Source organism: Lycium barbarum, chromosome 12 (genome assembly GCF_019175385.1).
Source record: "Lycium barbarum isolate Lr01 chromosome 12, ASM1917538v2, whole genome shotgun sequence".
NCBI lineage: Eukaryota > Viridiplantae > Streptophyta > Magnoliopsida > Solanales > Solanaceae > Lycium > Lycium barbarum.
The window spans coordinates 83,840,855-83,862,504 of record NC_083348.1 but is presented as its reverse complement, the minus strand read 5'-3'; the positions used below and the strand labels follow the sequence as shown (position 1 = coordinate 83,862,504).

General features: G+C 34.9%; 2 protein-coding genes across 2 annotated transcripts; both read right to left on the bottom strand.

Annotated features, from left to right (window-relative positions):
* Positions 1–504: 504 nt before the first annotated feature.
* Positions 505–5,077, bottom strand: LOC132623279 (uncharacterized). The gene is made up of 9 exons (XM_060338015.1): positions 4,850–5,077; positions 3,312–3,439; positions 2,989–3,024; positions 2,799–2,912; positions 1,975–2,043; positions 1,829–1,885; positions 1,552–1,707; positions 1,131–1,211; positions 505–1,027 (listed from the first exon to the last, which is right to left on the bottom strand). Exons 1-9 carry the CDS (start codon positions 4,971–4,973, stop codon positions 962–964), a joined length of 831 nt encoding a protein of 276 aa, XP_060193998.1. The 5' UTR covers positions 4,974–5,077; the 3' UTR covers positions 505–961.
* Positions 5,078–7,629: 2,552 nt separating this feature from the next.
* Positions 7,630–18,595, bottom strand: LOC132621507 (uncharacterized). Its single transcript, XM_060335805.1, has 22 exons — positions 17,746–18,595; positions 17,174–17,288; positions 16,926–17,026; positions 16,459–16,550; positions 15,857–15,992; positions 15,615–15,683; positions 15,391–15,492; positions 14,903–15,001; positions 14,546–14,656; positions 13,991–14,197; positions 13,668–13,775; positions 13,247–13,342; positions 13,038–13,094; positions 12,549–12,695; positions 12,398–12,457; positions 12,203–12,307; positions 11,206–11,367; positions 10,552–10,625; positions 10,120–10,243; positions 9,621–9,712; positions 8,258–8,378; positions 7,630–8,177 (listed from the first exon to the last, which is right to left on the bottom strand). Exons 1-22 carry the CDS (start codon positions 18,418–18,420, stop codon positions 8,025–8,027), a joined length of 3,006 nt encoding a protein of 1,001 aa, XP_060191788.1. The 5' UTR covers positions 18,421–18,595; the 3' UTR covers positions 7,630–8,024.
* Between the last annotated feature and the right edge of the window lie 3,055 nt (positions 18,596–21,650).

Here is a 21,650-nt window from a genome sequence, read left to right as displayed (position 1 = left end):
TTGCACTTGTAAATCCAAACTCTATCTTGCGATTTTATTTTTTTTAATTTTTGACTGAGTGGGAGTTCAAACCAGAAACCAAAGAATTTTTAGCAAAGGACAAAAATTAAAGACCACCAATTTGAGGAACAAATATTAAAGACCAGTGCCTTTGAAGGGCAATCGTGCAAATGACCCAAAATAATTCAGGTCTGTTAAGGAATTTTAAATCAGGATTGGAACTGCCAAATCATACTAATCAAGATTTAATTTTGTAACATCAGGAAAATAAAGAAAAATACTACTAAAAACGTTACACTAGAGAGACAACTACAATTTTGTAAGAGAAAAGCTAGAACGTACGGTTTCATCTCCAATCAATGATTTTCAACCATTTAACTTCTCTTAAAAAAAATTACTTGCTGTATAATTTCCCAATCTAACATCCTGAAAGTATTTAGCTCATGCGTTAGAATCAACAATTCATTTGGAAAAGATTGTCATATAATCTTCATACGGAAGAGAGAGCACCAGAAGATACGTACTTTTATTTTTCTAAATTTTTGGATCATATACTTGAATATTCACGGAAAATTATTACAGCCAGCAGTTTGCTTGAGATAACAAATCAGCAGTTACATTCGCGGAACCTGGTACTTTGTTGCTGACAACTAAGCTATGATGCTTTTCACACCCATCGTTTAACAACTACCATCAAGAACCCATGAGGTGAAATTTGTTAACATGATTATCTACAGTGTACAAGAGATCAAAAATTTCACGTGGTGATCACTTGCTTCTTTTCATGCATAATTCCTGGATGTCATGTGCTAATGGTTTGGTAAACCAATCATTGCTTTAAGGGGAATCCTACCCAATCTCGGATAGGTTGTCGACCTTCAAGATTTTCTTAGAAGAAATAGCATAAACACTATTCTCAACTGCAATCTTGGTGCAATTTTTCACCAGTTTGAATATCTGCTTAGCTAAAGTATGAGAAGAGAAGCATGAATACACTTAAAATTGGAAAGACGATCAGAACTGAGGCCTGCCAAAAGCAGATTTCCATAAACAAGGACATTAGGGAAATCATATAATGACATGCAAAGATAAATAAAATTCACAAAACTCAACAGTATCAAGATTCTTACCACTAAGAACACCACTTCTTCATTAGCTAAAGCCGCGGGGAATTCATTCCTTTCTATCTCCTGCTTTACAAAGCTTTGCAACTGCATAGTGCATAAGTTGTTAGAAGTTCATATCATTGTTCTGAGGATGTACATCCAATATGTATATACAATCTTACACTAAAAGTACAGAAGAATTCAAAAATTGTTTCAGACCCTATTTCAAACGTACTCCAGTTTCTAACTTTTTTGATAATGATACTCCAGTTACCAAGTTAAATTTCAAACACAAATATTTATTCTGATATTGCTCATTCAAGAGGAAGAACAACTAAATGTTAGACATATGAAACAACCGATGTACAATATGACCTCATAAAGTGATTAATGAGCTAAAGACCACTAATTAATCCCAACCTCCTCATTAAGGAAATTTGAGTACCTCGTAATGGTATTGTCTTGCAGACGAAAAGGTCCTCCGCAAGTGATGCAAAGCTTGAGACCAGTAGGAATTAGGATCAGCCATACTGTATGATCCATATGGATGCAGAATTCCCTTCAACGTTTCGAGTTGGTGGCCGAAAAGGTTTTTGATGAACTGGAGATCACAAGAGTGTTAGTTCTCTTCAAAGAAAATGTCAAGAGTGATCATGGCAATATCTATATACGATGTTCCTAAAGGAGTTGGCAAGCTAGGAAAATTTTAGGACTTCAAGTACCTTGACAAATGGACATTTACTGAACCTTAGTTGTCTTTTGACCTTCAGGGTTCTCACCTGACATTTAACGTTCTGATTTAGCTTTGGCTGCAATTTTATTATAGTTCTAATGGTAAATTCAAGCCAAGGTGTAAACGAGAAGATACCTCTGCCATTTGAACAGCTTGTTCAAGTCGTTGTATCTGAATCCATTTTTCAGACACAATTTCAGCCATCTATCAACCAAGTTAAAAGTTCATCAACGAAAGATTGCGGAATATCATAATACTCAAACGGAAATCTTTTTGCCACATCTCTTGCCTAAAAAGAAACGCATCAGGTCATTGCCTTTTGAGTTCTTCAAAAAAGAGTAGGTGAAGGAAAACCTTTTAAGAGGACCAAAGTACACTTGTGCTCTTCTACCATTTCTTTTTCTTTGAACACTATAAATTTCCTTTATTATCATATAGAGTATATTGATAGTCACAACAATAGAAATTTTCCAAATCCAAGAAATATGTTATTGCTGTTGACATCTTGTTATCCGTTAGGTCCTATTTTTGTCTCCTATGCATGAAATAACATCATTTCTTCACCCCACAGTTTTGGTCTAGCGGTGAGAGCGCAACGCGCATGATGTCCGAGTTAGGTGTGTCTCAGGGGTTCGAACCATGCCGTGGACAAAAGTCTAGTATTTAAGTGGAGAAGGGTAGAGGGGCAGGCCCATTATCCAGCGAGTTTCGAACTGTGCTCCATGGGCCTCGGAGATTTCTAGGACAAAAAAAAAAGATCATTTCTTCTACTGAATAGAAATCTTAAGCGTCGGGTTACCTAGTAAACAATAAAGATGTTTCAAAACACTTCTAAATCTCATTCTCAGGATGATGAAAGAATACCCAACATTATAACATAAATTACTTTCTTCCACTTGACCTGCACTAGAGAAATATTAATTGCTGAAATTGTTTACTCATGGCTTTTGCAAACCTACCTTTTCGACTTGAGAGGTAAGAACTTCTAATCTTTTCTCAGCATCTTGAGCTTTGAACTCCAATTTATGAATCTTGAAGTTGTTTTTTCTTGCCGCATCCCAAAGGAGTTGTACCTACTCAATTCCTTCATTTTTATAAGATGAGAAACTGTATGGTAAAGAAAAAGCTGAGATAACGTGGCAATCATACCTCTTCTTCTAGAGCACTAATCCTTGATGAGTGATGCTGAAGAAAAGGAAAAGATAGCATTTATGAGGAATGGATGTGTATCATTTTTTACTATTTTCTCATATTGATGCGAATTTACTCAGATTGTATCAATTATAGACGCTCTAGCAATATTTAGCACGACCCGTGAAGGCATTACCATTTACCTACTGTCAACAAATGTAAATGGACCACTACATGTCAACCTATTGTACCTCAACATATTTAGATCCTACTCGTAATAACGCAAGATCTAACTCAGATATTAGCAGACATGAGAAACTGGAAACTAGCCAGAAACAAACCTGCAATTTGGACAAAGCGGTTGTAAGATTGTCAATTTCTATACTAATGTCCTCTATTTTCTTCTCAGTTTCCCTGATGTATTGGCTTTTAGCATTTAAATTTGGAATTCCTTCATCAAGGATGGATTCTGCAACCAAATACACCAATGTTAAAATTTACAGAACCCAGTAGAATAATAGCATAGTATACTTCTCATGAAAAAAGCTACGGAATAGATATCTTTATCTAATGCATAAGAAGACCTAGAACTGCACGGTATAAAGGACTCATCGTATGATATCACAGAATTCTGAAAAGCACATATTATGAAGTGGATAGAGATAGGTAGGATCATCAGGACACAAGCATAAGAAAGAACATGGCCCCTGCACTCATGCTGGCAACTCCACTAAGGAAAGTTGCTATTTAAAAGGAAAAGGAGAAAGAAAATAAATAACATTCTTCAACGCACATATTCAATACAATGTCCCAATAAGACTTCTTAGCAACAACAACAACATACCCAGTGTAATCCCACAAAAGTGGGGTCTGGGGAGGGTAATGTGTACAAAAACCTTACCCCTACCTTGGGAGGTAGAGACAATAAGACTTCTTAGCATTACACAATTTTTTACGGTAACAGGACAAAACATATTACCCAATTTCAACTGAGATATGACTAATACCAAGTTATTAGAGCTTTATACATGTTACTTTCTTGCTGGTGTCTTATGTATTATGACAAGCTTATAATCACATATTCCAGTCATACAAGATAACCCAATCAAAATCTTTCCCAACTGATCAATAGTTAAGAATAAGGAGGGGAAAAAAGATCCTGGCTACAAAATGAAGTACTCATATCAACCAGCTTATAATGAAACATTTACTGAAGCCCTCGTAATCCGTCAGTAGAATGATTTTTCTGGATTCTTCCTTCTTCTAACAATAAACCTATGCATAGCAGTCAGTTCAATCTAAAATCACGAATCCAAAAATCAGTAATAGCTAGAGTCAAATTCGGACTAAATACAATCTTCTGACTCACTGCAGCTGCTCGCAGTTAGAACTGTCCATTCCAAGTTATCTATCCCAATATTAAATACAATACCACAATTCTTTGTTCAAGTCAAAATTCACTTCTCTCGCTTTCTCTCCTTGCGTGTAAATGCAGTTTTGTGCATGCGTCCACCATAGAGGCAGAGCAGGTTCGGCAAACGTTGTATTTGTATTAAGAAAATCATTTAAAATGTATAAATAATCCATCGAGAATCCAGTAAGCAAAAAAGAAATTGTAGCCTGTAACCCATAAACTAAAAATCCTGGCTCCGTCTCTCGTCTGCCGTGCTCTCTGTGTATAATTACATCTAAATGCAGTTTTTCTCTGTGTGCGTAATTACATGGATGTGCAGTGAGTATTGTGTGTATCATGAGTAAGTGTAAATTTGTTTTGTGTGTGTAATTATTACCTGTATTTTTATGCACTTATAAACCGCAAGAAACGTAAGCATTGACCAAATGACCAAATGTGAATGTCGAAAGTGATAAGGGAATAAACCTAATCGAGCGATTTTGATGTTCGCTTCTCGTAATTCGTTGATCGGAGGAAGGAGAGCCGCTGTTGAAGCTATCAGAGCAGTAAATGTGGCGGCAATCAAAATTAATGACATGGCCATCTCCATTTTTGATTCCTACTGAATCTTGGCTAAAATCCCAATGCCGTTTACTCTTCCGCCTTGGACTACAAACACATCTAATGAAAGAAAAATGTACTGTTCAAAGACTTTCTAATAAGGGTAAAGGGTCAAAAATACCCCTCTATTCTGGAAAACAGGGCTAAAAATTTCCTCCCAACTTATTTTGGATCAGAAATACCCCCGACATCTTTAAAGTTTTCAAATATATCCCTGCCTTGCCAAAATAACCTGAAATCATTTTTTAAACCCGCTTCATCATTTAAATCCGACACAACTAAATAATAACACATAAGATCCCCTTATTCTCCCAATACGTAGGTATGAAGTTTGAGGGAATAAGGGGATCTTATGGGTTATTATTTAGTTGTGTCGGATTTAATGATAGAGCGGGTTTAGAAAATGATTTGGGGTTATTTTGGGGATAATCTCCGGTAAGACAGGAGTATATTTGAAAACTTTAAGGATGGGAGGGATATTTTTGACCCAAAATAAGTTAGGAGGATATTTTCAACCCTTTTTCCAAAGTAGAGGGGTATTTTTGGCCCTTTTCCCTTCTAATAATAGACCACAAAATTACTTGCTCTGCCCACTTTTATTTGCCCACTATACTAATACCAGACGTGGAAAACCAACTTATAAAAATTACTTGCTCCGCCCACTTTTATTTGCCCACTATACTAAAAATAGATGTGGAAAACCATATAAAAATTAATTGCTCCGCCAACTTTTATTTGCCCGCTATACTAAAAATAAATGTGGAAAACCAACTTATAATTCATTAGTTTCTAATTTACCTTTATTATTAATTATTAGAATCATTTTGAATGCATTTCCCAAAACATTGAATTTATTACTCTCTCCATTCATTTTTACATGATCTGATCCTAAAAAGCTCATGTGCGATTATGGAGGCTAAAATTCATTTTGGAGCCTCGGACGTACATTCTCATGTCACACGCCCTTTGGTGATGAAGATTGGGCTTTTGAAGGTCATGGAAAGACAATTCACAAGGACATACATAGTGTGGATGATTGCTTGGAAGAGGCACAAAGATGATGGCCAAAAGATGGAAGCCATAAAAAGTGGTTAAGAGCGCAATTGGGTGGGTGAAGGCCCAATGTTGTGTTATTTGTGCAAAGGCTACTTTTGGGTCTTTGTTATAATAAGAAAAACTATATAAGCTTGGTTTAGGCTATTTTCATTCTTTAGTTTTGAATGATGTTGAGAGGAATACTCTTGAAGAATGATAGTTTCTTTGGTAGTTAGTGTAGTGCTAATCTAGTGATTAGTGTTAGTTAATTATGGCGGATTCCATTGTTGGCTATTGAACCTTCTTTTTCATTGATTTCATATTAGAGTTGTTCATTTGTAGATTCATTTGATTAACTCTTAATTGATTTTAAATAGTATAGGTTAGTTAGTATGAATCGATTAGGAGGGTTTGGATTTTCATATATCCAAATTTGCCTATAATTCTTTACTAATTGGGTCTTACTCCTATCTTTTCTCTTCTCATCCCAAATTCTCCTTTTATCTTTCAATTTCCGCGTTTAGGTTAGATTCCTAGAGTTTTGGCTGTAGGAATCGCATCATTACATGTCCTGACTTGACACACCCCTTAAGAAGTCATGAATAGAGTCATAATTTTATTATATCCAATTTTATTATATCCCCCTAATTATTACTAAGTGATCTAATGATTGAAACCAATTAAACATAATTTAAAAGTTGTGCAGCCACTAACAATATAATTTATTAAAGTTTCCAACTCAATAATTAACAGTAAGGGTAAAACAGTTATGAAACGATAAATTATCTCTTCATTTTCCAAACTGAACATGTAAAAATGGACATCTATTTTTTATAAAGTGGACAAGTAAAAAATGGACGGATGGAGTATATTCAAAGGGTGATATATAGACTATAGAAAACTTATCATCTTATTAGTAATTATTTTTTAAAGAGTGTGTCAAGTCAAACATTAATAAGTAAAAACAGATGGAGGAAGTATATTCAAAGGGTGATATATAGGCTATAGTAAACTTATCATTTTATTAGTAATTACTTTTTAAAGAGTGTGTCAAGTCAAACATTAACCAGTAAAAATAGACGAAGGGAGTAAGAAGTAAAATCTATGCGGTTATATGCCAATGGTTGCAACTTTACCCAATAATTTGGATATGAACTTACTTGAGACTTGCTTTACTTTCGGATAATTTACCGGAGAGAGAGATGAGTGAGGATTAGTGAAGTATAGGTGAAATGTTCATTGAAGTGAGAACAGCATTAACCGTCTCTGATGAGGTGTAATGAAATTTAAAAAAAAAAAAAAATACAGAAGAAAGATGCCCACTGCAAACTCTCCTTGTTATCTGCTATGTATCATTCAAAATCTTTATTATTCTTTACTAGTTTTAAAGTACATTCATTTCTCGCAAAACATATCTTCCAGAGTTTTTTTTTTCCTCCCATCGTATCAAATAAGTGTTTTAAAGTGATTAATGGGTGGTTTATACATACTACTAGTAAAGCATTACCCCCATTGAATAAATTCCTCGAACTGTCATAGCAGATAGCTTTCTAAACCCAAAAATCATTTGCATCTTCATATTAATGGCTTGCATGGCATAAAATTAAGTATATCTAACAAGTAGGTTTCTTGTAATTTATTTCCATGTGTAATGGTGGACGTTGCTATGAGCCATATACATGAGATTCTATGTTATTCAATATACTGTACTGTAGACCGCATACCACAAATTGACATAAAATAAACTGACTAGCCCTTGTTCAAAATTACCATGTTCACATGATTCACATCAGCATTCAGAATAGATATAGAGATGAAGAGCAGATCATCTTTTTGAAAATGTAGCCCGTCCCATTCACACTCTCCCCGACGATAAGAGCTCCGTTAGAATGTTCTTGCAGTGATTGCTTCTTCATCGTCAAATTAGGAATACACGGTTAATATTGCTGTACAACCCATGTTGGTAGTACGTGAAATGTGTGCATGTCAGACATAGTTTTGCAAATCAAAAGGGGCATTTGCAGGGTTCAATGCCCCAACTCTGCTGTGCATATTCTTCTATTGTTCTATCACTGCTGAATTTCCCAGAACCGGCTGTAGAAAGTATGCTCATTTGGGTCCACTTTTCTTGATCAACAAACGCTCTATCAGCAGCCGCCTGTCCTCATAAACTGTCAGTTTCGAACCGAACATTTGTAACAGAAATAGTTGCACTAACAGTTTGGTTTAAAACATTACCTGAGCCTCTAAATAACTAGCAAAATCATATCCCAGGAGATAAAAGTCTCCACCATCCTCAACAGTGTCGCATAGTGACTTGAAATAGTCTTTGAAGCCAAAGTAACCATCCCGGACCATCCTACATATATCGTACAACGAACTGAGCTAAAAACTTTTTTAAACTCTTTAAGTTATTCTCAGGAATATAACATAGTGCGTTCCACTAACAATGATCATTCTGCAATAAGCTTCATCCTATAACTAATAATCTTGCGGAGTAAGCTGATCAAGGTAATCACGTTCTAGCTGGCAACTGGAAGCTACTTTTATTTCCCCTTTTTTTTCCTTTCTATTATTTTTCATTTCGCACAAGTTGCTTTTCCAGTTTTGCAAAGAAAACGCTGAGTTAAAACTTCAATAAATTCTTTATGCATGTCAGCAGGAAAGCTTCAACCACAGAGCTGATATTACTATGACAACAGTACTTTCCTTCTGGCTTCTTTATGTTGTTTGCTTAAATTAATTATCTATGACAGTCAAAAACCTGTAAATAGGCAGGCATATTGGAAGTTAGGGCACTATAGGTCCATTTAAAATCTGTTTACTCTGACCTGGCATTACCCAAAACATAGAGGGAAACTTTTCTGCCACCCTTGTCAGACATCATCCTTATTCAAGAGAGAAACAAACACATTCTGTTGTCTAAAATAAAGTGCTACACAGAAGACAAAGAAAATAGAATAGAGAGCATAGTAAACTGTCATTTAATTTTTTGAGAAACTGGTACTGTAGTAAACTGTCATTTAATATGCAACATCATCCACATAGAAAGCTTTAACTAATTCTGACTAGATGTATTTCTAACTAAGGTTGCTTGTCAACAATGAACACTCATGCTTACAGCAGTGGGAAGCCACATAGCTGCAAACTGCGTTGCAATTGCAAATAGGATAGGAAATACTTCAGATGGAATATGAATTCTATTGTCAGGACAAATCTCCAAGAACCTTCGAGGCAAAGCAATGGCTTTAATACTCATCTGTTCTCCCAAGTACCAACTCATTTATGTTAATGAAAAGTCGAGAAATTATAAATGGGGATGAGTGATATCACATCATAAAGACCATTGGTGTGACTAGACGATGCGTTCATCTGCTTTGACAATCACACCAGTGAATGAGACATGGTATAGACGATCTTGGTTGGGGAGGAAAAAAATGTGACTGTCAAAGACAGAGAGATAGAAAAGACCCAAGTTCCTATGGCACCCAACAGAACGAAAAACCTACAAACGGCAGATTGTTCATTGGGGACAGTCTGACAGATACAGAGCATAGACTGTAAAGGTCAAGGGAAAGATTGCTCAAACTACACCTCATACCTTACAACTCGTGCAAATTGAAGTGAACCTTTGAGGGTAGTTCCTTTTTCTCGCAATGCTGGAACCTCACCCACCTTTGCACCAAAAAGAAACTGGAGAAGAAAAAGCAAAAGAGAAGAACAAAATAAAGATATCAAACAAGAAAACGGAGTCAAATTAAGGGGATCATATCCGTCAACACTCGTTCTCTTTTTCCTCTATTGTTTTATCAGCATTTACATGTGTTTACTGTCACTACTCAGTCAATCGCTCGATCATTTAAAAGTATTCAAAAAGTACAAACCTGGACTGACAAAAAAATAAATGAAATAAACAACAAAACAAAGTAACCCAGGGCATAGATCAGCCAAAGAATATTTATCTAACACATGACCTCCATACATGAAGTTTAAGCGTGGTTGCTTGATATAGATTTTATCCTTCTAACCAAACTGTGAACAGTTGCAGTTATCATCAAAAAGTGAAATGGAGTGTGTAGAAGCATCCTAACACTACTTACCATGTTTGCTGCTCCTATTTCTTCAGCTATTTCAACTGCTGAGCCATCTGCAGTTGCTAATAATAAACAACCGTTCATCAAAAATTTCATACATCCAGTTCCAGATGCCTCATGTCCAGCAGTACTGCATCATATATATATATATGATTTTCACACGTTAGCACACATTGTACATGAACTATTCCTGGTACACCAAGTTTTGCAGGTAACTGCGAAATACTTGAGTTATAGATACCAGTTAAAGCAAGCAACAACTTTCATTATGAAACAAAGATGCAGTCAATGTGAAGTTTACTATCCAAAGAGGAAGTATGTGATTTATCCTACTTAGAAAACAATAGATGTTATCAGGTAAGACAGTGTGTTATAATTGTAAATTGCACCTGTTAAAAGATAAGAAAACGAAAGAGAATGCACTGGCTAAACACTGACCTTAGATGCTGTGAAAGATCACTCCCTGGAATTACTAGTTCGGCAACAGAGACATTATAATCAGGAATGAAAACCTGAAACGACAGTAGACGAGTTCATTTCTGTTAAGTCCTATCTATCTATAATGACAGCAGAAAAATGGAAGTACAGAAGTTCTAACTACAACATTTACACCAACGGTCCAGGAACAGTGCACGTGAACAGTTACTAGTAGAGGATGGGGAAAAGAAAGCAAGAATGACATATAAAGTAAACTCTGAGAACTTTTTAGATCAATGACATGAAGTCTTGTGAAACCTAACAATTTCAAAATTCTGCAGCAAATGGTAGAAGTGTTTTCAGTAACTTTCCTCAAAAATTTCCAATTAGGGCTGACTCTAGAATGAACACATCCTTTCAGGAAAAGAGTTTATGTTACGGATTGCTAGGGCCTAAAAAGTAATGCTTAGAACCTGCATGCTGTTCTCTTCCCTTCCGTTTTCTTTTGTAATTTCCTTTCATCATCCCATGTTGTATTTTCAGAAACAGATGAAGTTTCTGAATGGACATTCACCAACTTTCAAAGAACAAAGAATGGACTATGGTTTCACATAAACATGATGAGATCATACTTAATTGAGGTTTCAAGCAAATAAATCAAAATCATTGTCCTACCACTTTCAGGAGATCCCCACTATCAGGATCGCTGTTAACTTTATCAGCCACCGCATGACAAAGTTTGATGATCTTCTTTGCAACTTCATAACCAGGAGCAGCTTTCCCACCAATTATACATACACGAGGTACAACTCTCCGCTTGTCACTTTCATCCATATTCTTCAAAAAATAATAACAGTATAATGTATCAGGGAGATGGTTCGTCGAGTACAGTTCAGTAGAAACTGTTTTAAGAAAGAGTACAGTTCAACAGAAATTGGTGAAGGAAAATATGGAACTAATGGAGCTTCTCCTAGAAATTAAATGATACTTAAATAGGCATAACCATATTCTGAACAAATAAGGTAAGTTAGCTATTTTATGTCTCAGCAAAAGTGATTTTGGAGCATCCATGATATTCTACTGAAGAAATGACGAAAAGAAGAGAAGATAAATAATATGAGGCCCCGGACAAAAACAAAGATTCAATGGGAAAGAAGAAGAAAAAGTTAAGCTAATACAACTGTTTCTAATAGTCTTGATTTTTTTTGCAGCTGGTGATGAAAGCATGTGGTCTGATCTATTTTCGAAAATGACTTATTTCTATTCTCGTTTACAACTAAACTTAGTTTGTGTGGCCTCGTGTTTGGCCTCGCACATAAGCATATAAGTCAATGACAAATGCCCAAGGCTTTTTTTTTTTTCTCCTTTATTTACCCATGGCTTGATTCAATATATCATTTGAACCAGTGTTGGCAAAAAATAGATGTCTTTAGGTTCAAAGATTCAGACTTTGAACTCCAAAAAGAAAAACGAGGTAGAATCTTGTTTTCCAGGCACCTTTTAAGCCACTTCATATTACCAAAGCTGGCCTGCCTGAAATGTCTTTTGAACAGGGTGATAATTGCATTGCAAACTAGTTTAGAAAGTTGTTATTATGTGGTTAGATATCCACTAGACAGTCAGGTTTGGCTCAGGAATATTATTCTACGAAGAAAGGAAAAATAGAGTATACCTTAATGCAGTCATATCTGTGGATGATACCTAATATGTTGAGCAGTTGTCTTTTGTATTCATGTATTCGTTTTATCTGCACATCAAACATTGCATCCAAGCTGACCTGTAATATAGGGTTTATCGCTTGGTCAGGCTACAACGTACATGTAGGTTGTCTTGCAAAGAAGGAAGTGAAATGGATATGTTCAGAAACCTTCAAGCTGGTTAGTGTTTCAATGTACTCAGCAAGCCTCATTTTGTTAACTCTCTTCATCTACAAGTCCGAAGTCAAAATATATTAGAGACTGCAAAAGAAATAGGCAACAACTCTTTTCAGATTGATATTGCAAAGAAAGATCTCATACATTCTTCCATTCAGTGTGTAAATCAGGATCTTTTGCATATTCTCTTAAACCTGCTATGAGGTCAATGTTACGGATCCATGCTTCTGTCCCAAGCCATTTTGAAATGATTGAACACAAGCTAGGATTGCTCACCACTATCCAGCGGCGCTGTCATATAACAAATTAAAAATGTGAAGAATGTAGCAGAGTGCTTCAAATCTAATTCATACCATCACTTTATATGCACATGATGAACTCCAATCAAAGGTTCCCCAACCCCCCAAATACAATTTGTTTATGATGACAGAAGGAAGATACAGAATTTTTGTGATTAGATATGAACCTTGTTATTATGCAAGTAGACACTGCCGACTAAAGGCAGTAATGGAAACACAGAAGCTTTCGAACATAAAGAACTCCAGAATTTTTTTAAGAATTTCTGTCAAGTCAAAACCTGAGGCAGAAATCTCGAAATTGATAAGAGTCAATAACAAGCAGTCAATTATGCACCTGAGTTACTCCATTAGTCTTGCAATGAAATTTCTGAGGCCACAGCTCATAAAAGTCCTGCAAGACACAGCAATTACAAAATGATCTCTTTTTGTATAATCCTTTTCACTTAGCTATTTCTTAGGACATATCATTGCAGGATTTAAATCAAATTCTCATCAAATATTGGGCAATAGAGGAAAAGCAGAAAAGTGCAGAATTAAAATTACCTTAAACACTCTTGTTTTAAGTGTATCTAGATGCACTCTGGAAACACCATTCACAGTGTGGCAACATGCAAGTGACAGGTTTGCCATCCGAATACTCTGTCCACATGGGGAGCAAGATCAAAATTGGCTATTGCAGAAAAACAAGGAACTAACACTCGGGCCTCTACCCAATTTTTAGATTAGTGAAAATGGCATAATGAAAATGCATCATAGATTGTCAGACGAGTGTAGTTTGTGGTTGGTATTATTCTACATTATTGGGACATCTACATATCACTACTACAGGTTGGTCCAGTTGAAAAACATCAGATTTATTTCTTCTTCTTTTTTAAATCTTAAATAGCAGGAAAACATCAAATTTGATCAACCACTGAAAGCATTAATTGAAACAGAACCGAGATCAAAAGGTTGTCTTCTATACCTTCACAGCACCCTCCTCAATAATTGACATTCGGGAAAGTCTATCGTAGTCCTGACCAAAACTCTTTTTTAACTCTTCCATGAGACAATAGTTTATCTCATATATAATCTGGAACAAAAGGTGAATCATTAAATCAGATGAAGAGATGTTTTAACAAAGTAACTCGAACACAATCAGTCCCCAATTAATAAACACATAAAACAAGCTAGCTTTGGTGCAAAAAGGATGACATTCTTTATGGCTGAAAGAAAAACCACGACATATTCAAGCACAGACTAAAAAACTATTCTGAAATAATATAAGATCTTCTGTAAGAAACAAACCTCCAAATGCCGAGGAAGAACAGTACCCAAAAGATCCACGGGGATTTTCTCAAGCCCTTCAGGTTGTACTGCATGAATGGTGACTGAGAAAATCTTGCAAGCAATATCCCATGCTTTATTCCAATCCAAGTGTTCTTCATCAACAAGCACTCTCATTACCTCAGCAATGGAAATTGATGGATGTGTATCATTTATCTGAAGAGCAACCTGAAAAGAAAACCTCAAAAGAATAAATTAGCAGATGCAGCCATGAGTGTATGGTTGTAAAAAAAGGCTTATGCTTATCTTAAAACAGCATAACCAAGTCATTTGACAAACTTTGCGAAGTCTATGCCGAAAACCTATTTGATTAATAGTAGATTTCACGTTGTCGGTAGTGGAATGAAGAAACAAGTATTTGTTTGTCTATGATAAGCAAACTATAAGAAGCATGGTTTTTGAACATCCTGTACCAAGGTCCACTGACTTGAGCCCATTGTTTTATGGATGGCATTACTTTATATGCTTATAAGGAACTTCACACATAACAGATCCCAAAAAATGTCAAGTAAATACCTTCTCTGGAAACTCATCAAAGTTTTTATGTAAATCCTTAAACCTCCTTATTATGTCTTGTAGTGATGCTGAAACAAAGAAATACTGTTGCTTCAACCGCAGTTCCTTACCCTGAAGAAAGAACATCAAAGAAAGTTATGAAATATGTTGCCCAAAATGCTTGGAGAATATATAAGGACTTTCACATTTTATTTTACCCTTCAAATAACAGAAATTCAAAAAGATCAAGCACCAAAGCAATTCCAACTCAATCCAACATTGCATGGGAGTTCCATAACCCAAAGGCTAACCTCCCAAGGAACTAAAGGAACTCTATATTTATTCACTTTGTCAAGACATTATATAGAATGGAGATACCTGGTAAGAACGGTCATCAGGGTACAACACATTACTTATAGTTTCAGCCTTCTGTCTGTTAACAATAGCATTAATATAATCCCCAGTGGTATAAGACTCCTGCAAGTGATGAAATGGGGACCACGTAGAAGTTAAGAGTTTGAGAGATGTCAAACAACATAATAAGATTTATTTTCAAAAAACTAAAAGGGTTCAATATGTGCAACTACGGGTATAAAGTTCACATTTGACAAAAGATGAAAGGGACTAATACCACAAGCCAGTAAGAGAAAAGGAACAGGAGTAAACTGAATATGAAGTTCTTCTATCCCTTTTTCATACACCCCCCACCCCCTAGAAAAACATAAAAGGAAAAATCATATGGTGAAACAAAGACCATTCTGTAAATACAGAAGATAAGTCCCTCAAAAGTATACAGATGCCTCCTCTGTACCATCCTCACTAGAACTTGTCAGAAACAATTACTAGACAACATGGTAAAAGATTACCATATCATATTGGTCACTTGGTTTAGCAGCCCACAGTCTAAGGTTGATGGCATTTCGCGTTCCATAACCAGGTATTGGATTATCATAAGCCACTGCTTCAACCTACAAGTAAGAGACAAAAGAAAATGCTCAAGGGATAGTATTTCTCATTCGGCAATATGACATGACAATACATCTAAATATCTCACACAAAAAAATGATTTACAAAATACAGAAGCACTTACTGATTCTCCAGGTATCCAAATTTTACATTTTTTTCCATTTAAAACTTCCTCTTCAACAGTCCCATAGAACTTGCATAAGAAGCACATTGCCAGTTAGCAACAAGTAAAAGCTTCAATCGAAAAGATTGAAGAAGATAATATCAATAACCCCACCTCCATCCCCGTCCAAGAGCTAAAAGAAAAGAAAAATGTTTCATTTGGATAAATCACTGAAAGAGACGGAAAAGTAAATACTTGCAAACCTTCACTGGATATGATACATGAACACGTTCTATCTCCCAGGGATTCCCAAAGTTCAACCAAAAATCGGGTTGTTCGTGTTGAAAACCATCCACTATGATCTGACGAAATAATCCATATTGATAGCGTAATCCATAACTGAAGATGAAGAGATGTAGAGGGTTGTAACTCAGTCGACTTTCTTCAGAAAACTTCAAGATGATAAAGGACAAATCCTTGAAGAAAAGCTAGATGCCATTTGTTTCAGACCCTAGAATTTCAAATTTAGACAGGGAATTCCATAAAAGTAGCTCACCAAATTCTGGAGCCCTAAAAGATATTTTGGTTTCGAAATAATACAGAAACTCTGCTTATAAAAGGAAAAGAAAACAAACACTCCGATCTTATCACCACAAGGGTGGCTATTATCTGGAAATGAAAATGGAGCGATGAAAAAGGCAGACACGGATTTATTCTGACTGTTTCTATTGTTTAGTATGTCTGGGAAAAGCAGCCCGGGGGGGGGGGGGGGGGGGGGTTGGACTCAACCAAGACCGTGATAAAGCGACCAACATCAGAACCAAAGTGACGTTTAGACAACAAGAAAAAGGAGCCTAGACAATACCCCCAAGCTGGATAGTCCAATGTCGCTAGGGAATCCATTTGGCAAGCTGCAAGGCGAGCTAGGCCCCCATTACCAAGGGCAGCATCTCCTTCCTTGAAACAGACGTATGTTAGAAACAAAATCATCAGAGATAATTGTAAATGCAAGTTTCTTCAAAATTAGATTGATTACCAGAATAATTAACAGTGCCTATGGATGAAGCATCAACTGACATCCATTAATTGTACAAAGCAAGACCAGTTAAAGTTGTCCTATGAATTTGGAATCGTTCCATTTTCATATACAGGCATTATCCTATCATGTCCTTTAAATGTTACTCATAAATATTCTAGATTAACTAAAATTCATGAAGAAGTTCAAACAATCCAAAGTAACCACGAAATATACTCATTTTGTTAGTTTGTGACATGTTACAGGCACAAAAAAATTGCTGCAGAATCAGAGACAACAAATAAGATTTCTCCTACCTGCTCTGCCAAGACTTCATAGTCAAATCCAAGCTGAGTTAAAGCATCAGCATATTGGTCCTGAATGCCAAGGTTTATGACACTGTTAGTTAGAGAACGACCTGACAGTTCCAGTAAAGAAAAAACTTAATTAGACAAAAGTTTCCAAAAAAGAAAACTAAGAATAACTGAATAGGAAATGCCTAGCTGTGCCCCAATTAGATGCAGCAAAAGAAAATGACTTTAATGAGCATGTGCATGTCAAGTACCCATAAGAAATTCAAGCGAGAGGAAGTAAATTCGCTTAGGATCTTTCTTCTTAAAATACTGGTGAGTATCATGCCATCGCTCAATAAGACGATCCCTGACGCTATGTGCTAATGCCTGCATTGTGCACTCTTCATTAGTAACAGCTACTGAAAAAGGTAGGAAAAAGGATAAAGGATTATTAAATAATAAGCAAAGCCAAAATGAGCAAAAGATAAGGCACCGACGCGACCAAACCAAAGTGGTTGTTACGTAAAGTGGGACTTTTCGTCGTTACATAACAATGTATCAACGATAAGATAATATAAAATTTAAATAACAATCAAAACAAAAAATTGTATTTAAAATAACAATATCATACAATACAATAAAATTGTATTTTGCTATTTTGTTGTCTTATTTTTATTTTGAGCCGAGGGTCTATCGGAAGGGTCTATCGGAAACAGCCTCTCTACCTCAAAATGTAGGGGTAAGGTCTGCATACATCCTGCCTCTGCAGACCCAACCATCTAACAAGCTGTAAGTAATATCAAAATGGAGAGACATTCCCATTTGAAATGGAGGAGGGAGATACCTGGTAAGCTTCAAAATCATCAAAATTGAATCTTGATCTAGCAACAGTAAATTCAACATGATCAAGAATATCCTTTTGTAAACTAACTGAATCATTATTCAAGAACCCATCCATCAACCCAAGCATCTTCTCTGCTTTTGCCTTCCCAGCTTTCCTCACTACCACCCCTCTCCCACTAACCCCCACCAATGGAGACACCCCACCACCATCACCATCACCATCACCATCAATAGCTTCCACCAATGCCTTCTTAATCTTCTCCAAATGTTCCAAATTCTCAATCTTTTTACCATTAGAATCACTTACAAAAAACTTCTTAACAAAAAACTCACCTTCAAATTCAACTATAGCCTTCTCAATTCTTAGCCCAAGAACTCTGAACACCTTGGTGATGATTTGGAGAAGCCCAATTTGGTTCTTGGCACGAATTACAAAAAGGGTAGTGTCTAAAGTGGTGTCATTTTGGACATTGATGGTAGAGTTAGAGGTTGTTGTTGTTGTTGTTTCAGTGATGGGTTGGTTAGAAGCACTACTACTACTACTTGAGACTAGTTGTAAATGGTTGTTGAAGGAGAGTGAAGTGGGACAGGGACCGTTGAGATTGAAGATTGAAGGGAATGGGTGGTTGGTTTGAGGTGATCGAACGGCTAAGAGAGGAAGTGAAATGGAAGACATTGTTGAACAAGTTTGGAGGCTTACTGGAACTCGAACTGCATTTTTTATTAGTACAACTGAAAGTATATCATCACGGGAAAAGGTTGACGACTTTTTACTGAAAAATCGAGTAAAGTTTGTCGACTCTGAACTAGGAATATCTGAATATATAAGAGCATATTATATAGTAATAAAAATGGGCACGGAAATGGGGAGTGCACACTACAAAATACAAGAGATAGAGACAAGCATTTTCTGTTGCGGTTTATGTTACACTTTTCATTTTTTAATAGTTAAATAAAAAAATATTAGATCGTGATTTATACGTAAGCTCTTTAAATCACAATTTATATAACACTTTTGGCTTTCTAATAGTGAAACAAAAAAAATTGATCATGATTTATATGTAAGCTCTTTAAATATTTTAATGGTTAATTAGTAGTGATTTATTATACTTTGTACGTAGTTTCTAAAAACTTATGGTCAAAACATTAAAATTTGACTCTCGAAATCTGAATGGTGTCATATAACTGGACGGAGGAAGTATGAATAGTGCCTGTTTTACATTTGTCATCGTTAAGGGGACAAGAAAGGGTTAACGATATATCAAATCAATAAATTATGATTTATTATTTTTAATAGATTTGAACTTAGTTATTTTCTTGCTAGGACTCATTTGATTAAATGACTTTAAATTGACGTAATATTTTTAACTTTTTAACCATAAAATTTTTGTGAACTCATACAACTGTCATTCTTTCCGTCACCCTCATTTAAATTTTAAAGGATGAAATAGCTTTGACATTATGTACCAAAAAATAAAAATAAAATAAAAAAGTTACATTTTGTAAGTAATGTCAAATGAAACATAACTTTAGTACAATCCTCATTTTATCAAATCTTTTATCATGTTCATAAATTATGTCGAATAAAATACTTATTTATGCAATCTTCATTCTATATATCTATCTTATTAAATTACCCAATTTATATGATACACTTCTCTTTTTATTCTGTCCTAAAAAGAATGATACATTTTTTTATTTAGCAACAATTTAACTTTAAACTTTATCTTTTACGCTTAACGAGATGATCTATAACCACACAATATTTTGACTTATTTTATACCACAAGATTCAAAGTTTTCCTTTATTTCTTGAACTCCATGCTCAGTCAAACTATATTACATAAATTGGACGGAGGGAGTAATACTAATCTGACCATAAGCTCCCGTTTGGCCATAGATTTTGAGAACATATTTTGAAGATTTATTTTCAAATCTTTATTTGGCCATAAAATTTTGACAGATTTGAAAACAAATCGTCAAATCCCAATTTATGACTCAAACCTATTTTTGGGCCAAGATCTATGTTTTGGCCTTTTCAAAACTTTTAAAAATTATCCCAAACTTCTGTATGTTATAAAAAAAAAAGCTCCATCTATTTAAGACTCAACTAATTCTATCTATCATGCATTTTCTATAAAGTCTATCTACCATGTTTTTATAGTTAAAGCAATCTCTTCTATAAAGTGAACGAGCTATTGTAGAAATTTGTTGCGAAGATACCAATTTGAAGGTAATTTGCTAAGATCTGCTAATGTTGCTTGATTTGTATGATTTTTCTTCAAATTTGTTTTGCTTGATTTGTATGAATTTTTCTTTAGATTTGTAAACCTTGTAGTGTAATTTGAATTGTAGCAGCTAGTAAGTGTGTTATTAGCAGTTGTTATTAAAATATCATGTTCTGCCTAATTTGGGATTAGCAAGTATATATGTTTTGTGTGGTTGGGTATTCTTGATAGTTTTTAAAGCTTATGAATATAAATAATGTTTCATGTTTTTTAAAATAAAAAATGAAATATATTTTGAAAAATTATGACCAAATACATTTTCAAAACTGAAAAAATTTCACCCAAATTAAGTTTTTCAAATATTTTCTCGGAATCTAAGGCCAAACGCTAGCTTAGTGTTGCCAAAAAGTGATGCTTTTGTATGTAGATGAGCAGTAGTGATGCAAGGGTTCTTGAGGAATACACTAGCCGATTGACTTCACGTGATTGAGACACTTTCAAGAGAAAAGTAATCAGTAATGTATTTTGTTTATGCGAGAAACAATAAATTACATTAAATAATTTAAGTAAATCCATGCTAAGCTCAAAAAACTACTACGGATATGGAAGAATAAGGTGCTTTGCCGTATTTTTTTAGAGAAATTTCGTTTGCATGTTCATTGAAACTAAAAATAAATACAAGACAAGATATTCGTTGTTTTATATATACAATTTCTTATCAGTTTAACATAATTTTACAAATTAAAGTTTTTCCAAATGATTCATTCTGATGAACTGCCCTACTCCATTGTGGGAATTTTTTTCTTTTTCTTTTTGTCGGGAGCTTTCATTCTTCACTTACTACGACGTACCTTGCCATTTCGTGAAATTGGGTCCTTTTTTTTAAACCCTTTTTATGTTTTTGTATAGGTTTACCTTACTCATAAAACACGTGCCCAACAAAGTTCATTTCAATGATAAGATTCTTTTATGGTACCCGCATCGGAAGCAGATTATATCCGAATTGACGCTGCGTATGGCTCATTTCTGGAGAAAACGCTCCCTAACAATGATTTTTTCATACCTAGGAACTGAGACCTCTGATTAAGGCAAGAGCAACTCATTCATTACACAACATCATTTGACGGTATCTCAACATGAGATCATTGTATCTTTTGAGATGATTTTCACAATGCTGTCAATTGTTAATTTTTTGTCTAATTAGAAGGAAAATCCTTTAACTATAACAAATTCGAGAGGGTATTAATTAGTGTAAAATTCATCTATTTGTGACACTTTTGATTTCTCGAAAGTTAATTTGACTAATTTTTAAAATTAAATTGGATAAAATTTGACTAATTTTTGAAGTTAAATTGGATTAAATTAACTCAATATTTTAAAATAAAATAAAATTTTAAATATTAAAAGATTATATAAAAAGTACTACTATAAGTTGCACTCATATCAATATGATGAAAAAATACATTTACCCTTAATTATGATTGTCTTATCTTTTTAGGTTGATATAATTATTATGGCGATATAAAAATATATCAAGGGCAAATTTGAAAAAAAGACTAAAAACTCTCTTGATTTTTTGGATCAACTTTTAAATGCTAAAACCTCAATTATTTTGGATCGAAGGTACATTGGATAATTATCATATTTGATTCCAACGCTTTAATTCATGTAACGCCTAA

What these genes read in the sequence shown, in the direction of transcription:
- LOC132623279 (XM_060338015.1), bottom strand. Translation starts at nt 4,973, where the DNA reads ATGGAGATGGCCATGTCATTAATTTTGATTGCCGCCACATTTACTGCT. An exon ending in GTAAATGTCCATTTGTCAAG is followed by an intron (nt 1,708 to 1,828) that starts GTACTTGAAGTC and finishes TGTGATCTCCAG; the next exon opens with TTCATCAAAAACCTTTTCGG. An exon ending in AAGAAGTGGTGTTCTTAGTG is followed by an intron (nt 1,028 to 1,130) that starts GTAAGAATCTTG and finishes TGCTTTTGGCAG; the next exon opens with GCCTCAGTTCTGATCGTCTT.
- LOC132621507 (XM_060335805.1), bottom strand. Translation starts at nt 18,420, where the DNA reads ATGTCTTCCATTTCACTTCCTCTCTTAGCCGTTCGATCACCTCAAACC. An exon ending in TTCTTCCTCGGCATTTGGAG is followed by an intron (nt 13,776 to 13,990) that starts GTTTGTTTCTTA and finishes CTTTTGTTCCAG; the next exon opens with ATTATATATGAGATAAACTA. An exon ending in AGACTAATGGAGTAACTCAG is followed by an intron (nt 12,696 to 13,037) that starts GTGCATAATTGA and finishes GTTATATGACAG; the next exon opens with CGCCGCTGGATAGTGGTGAG.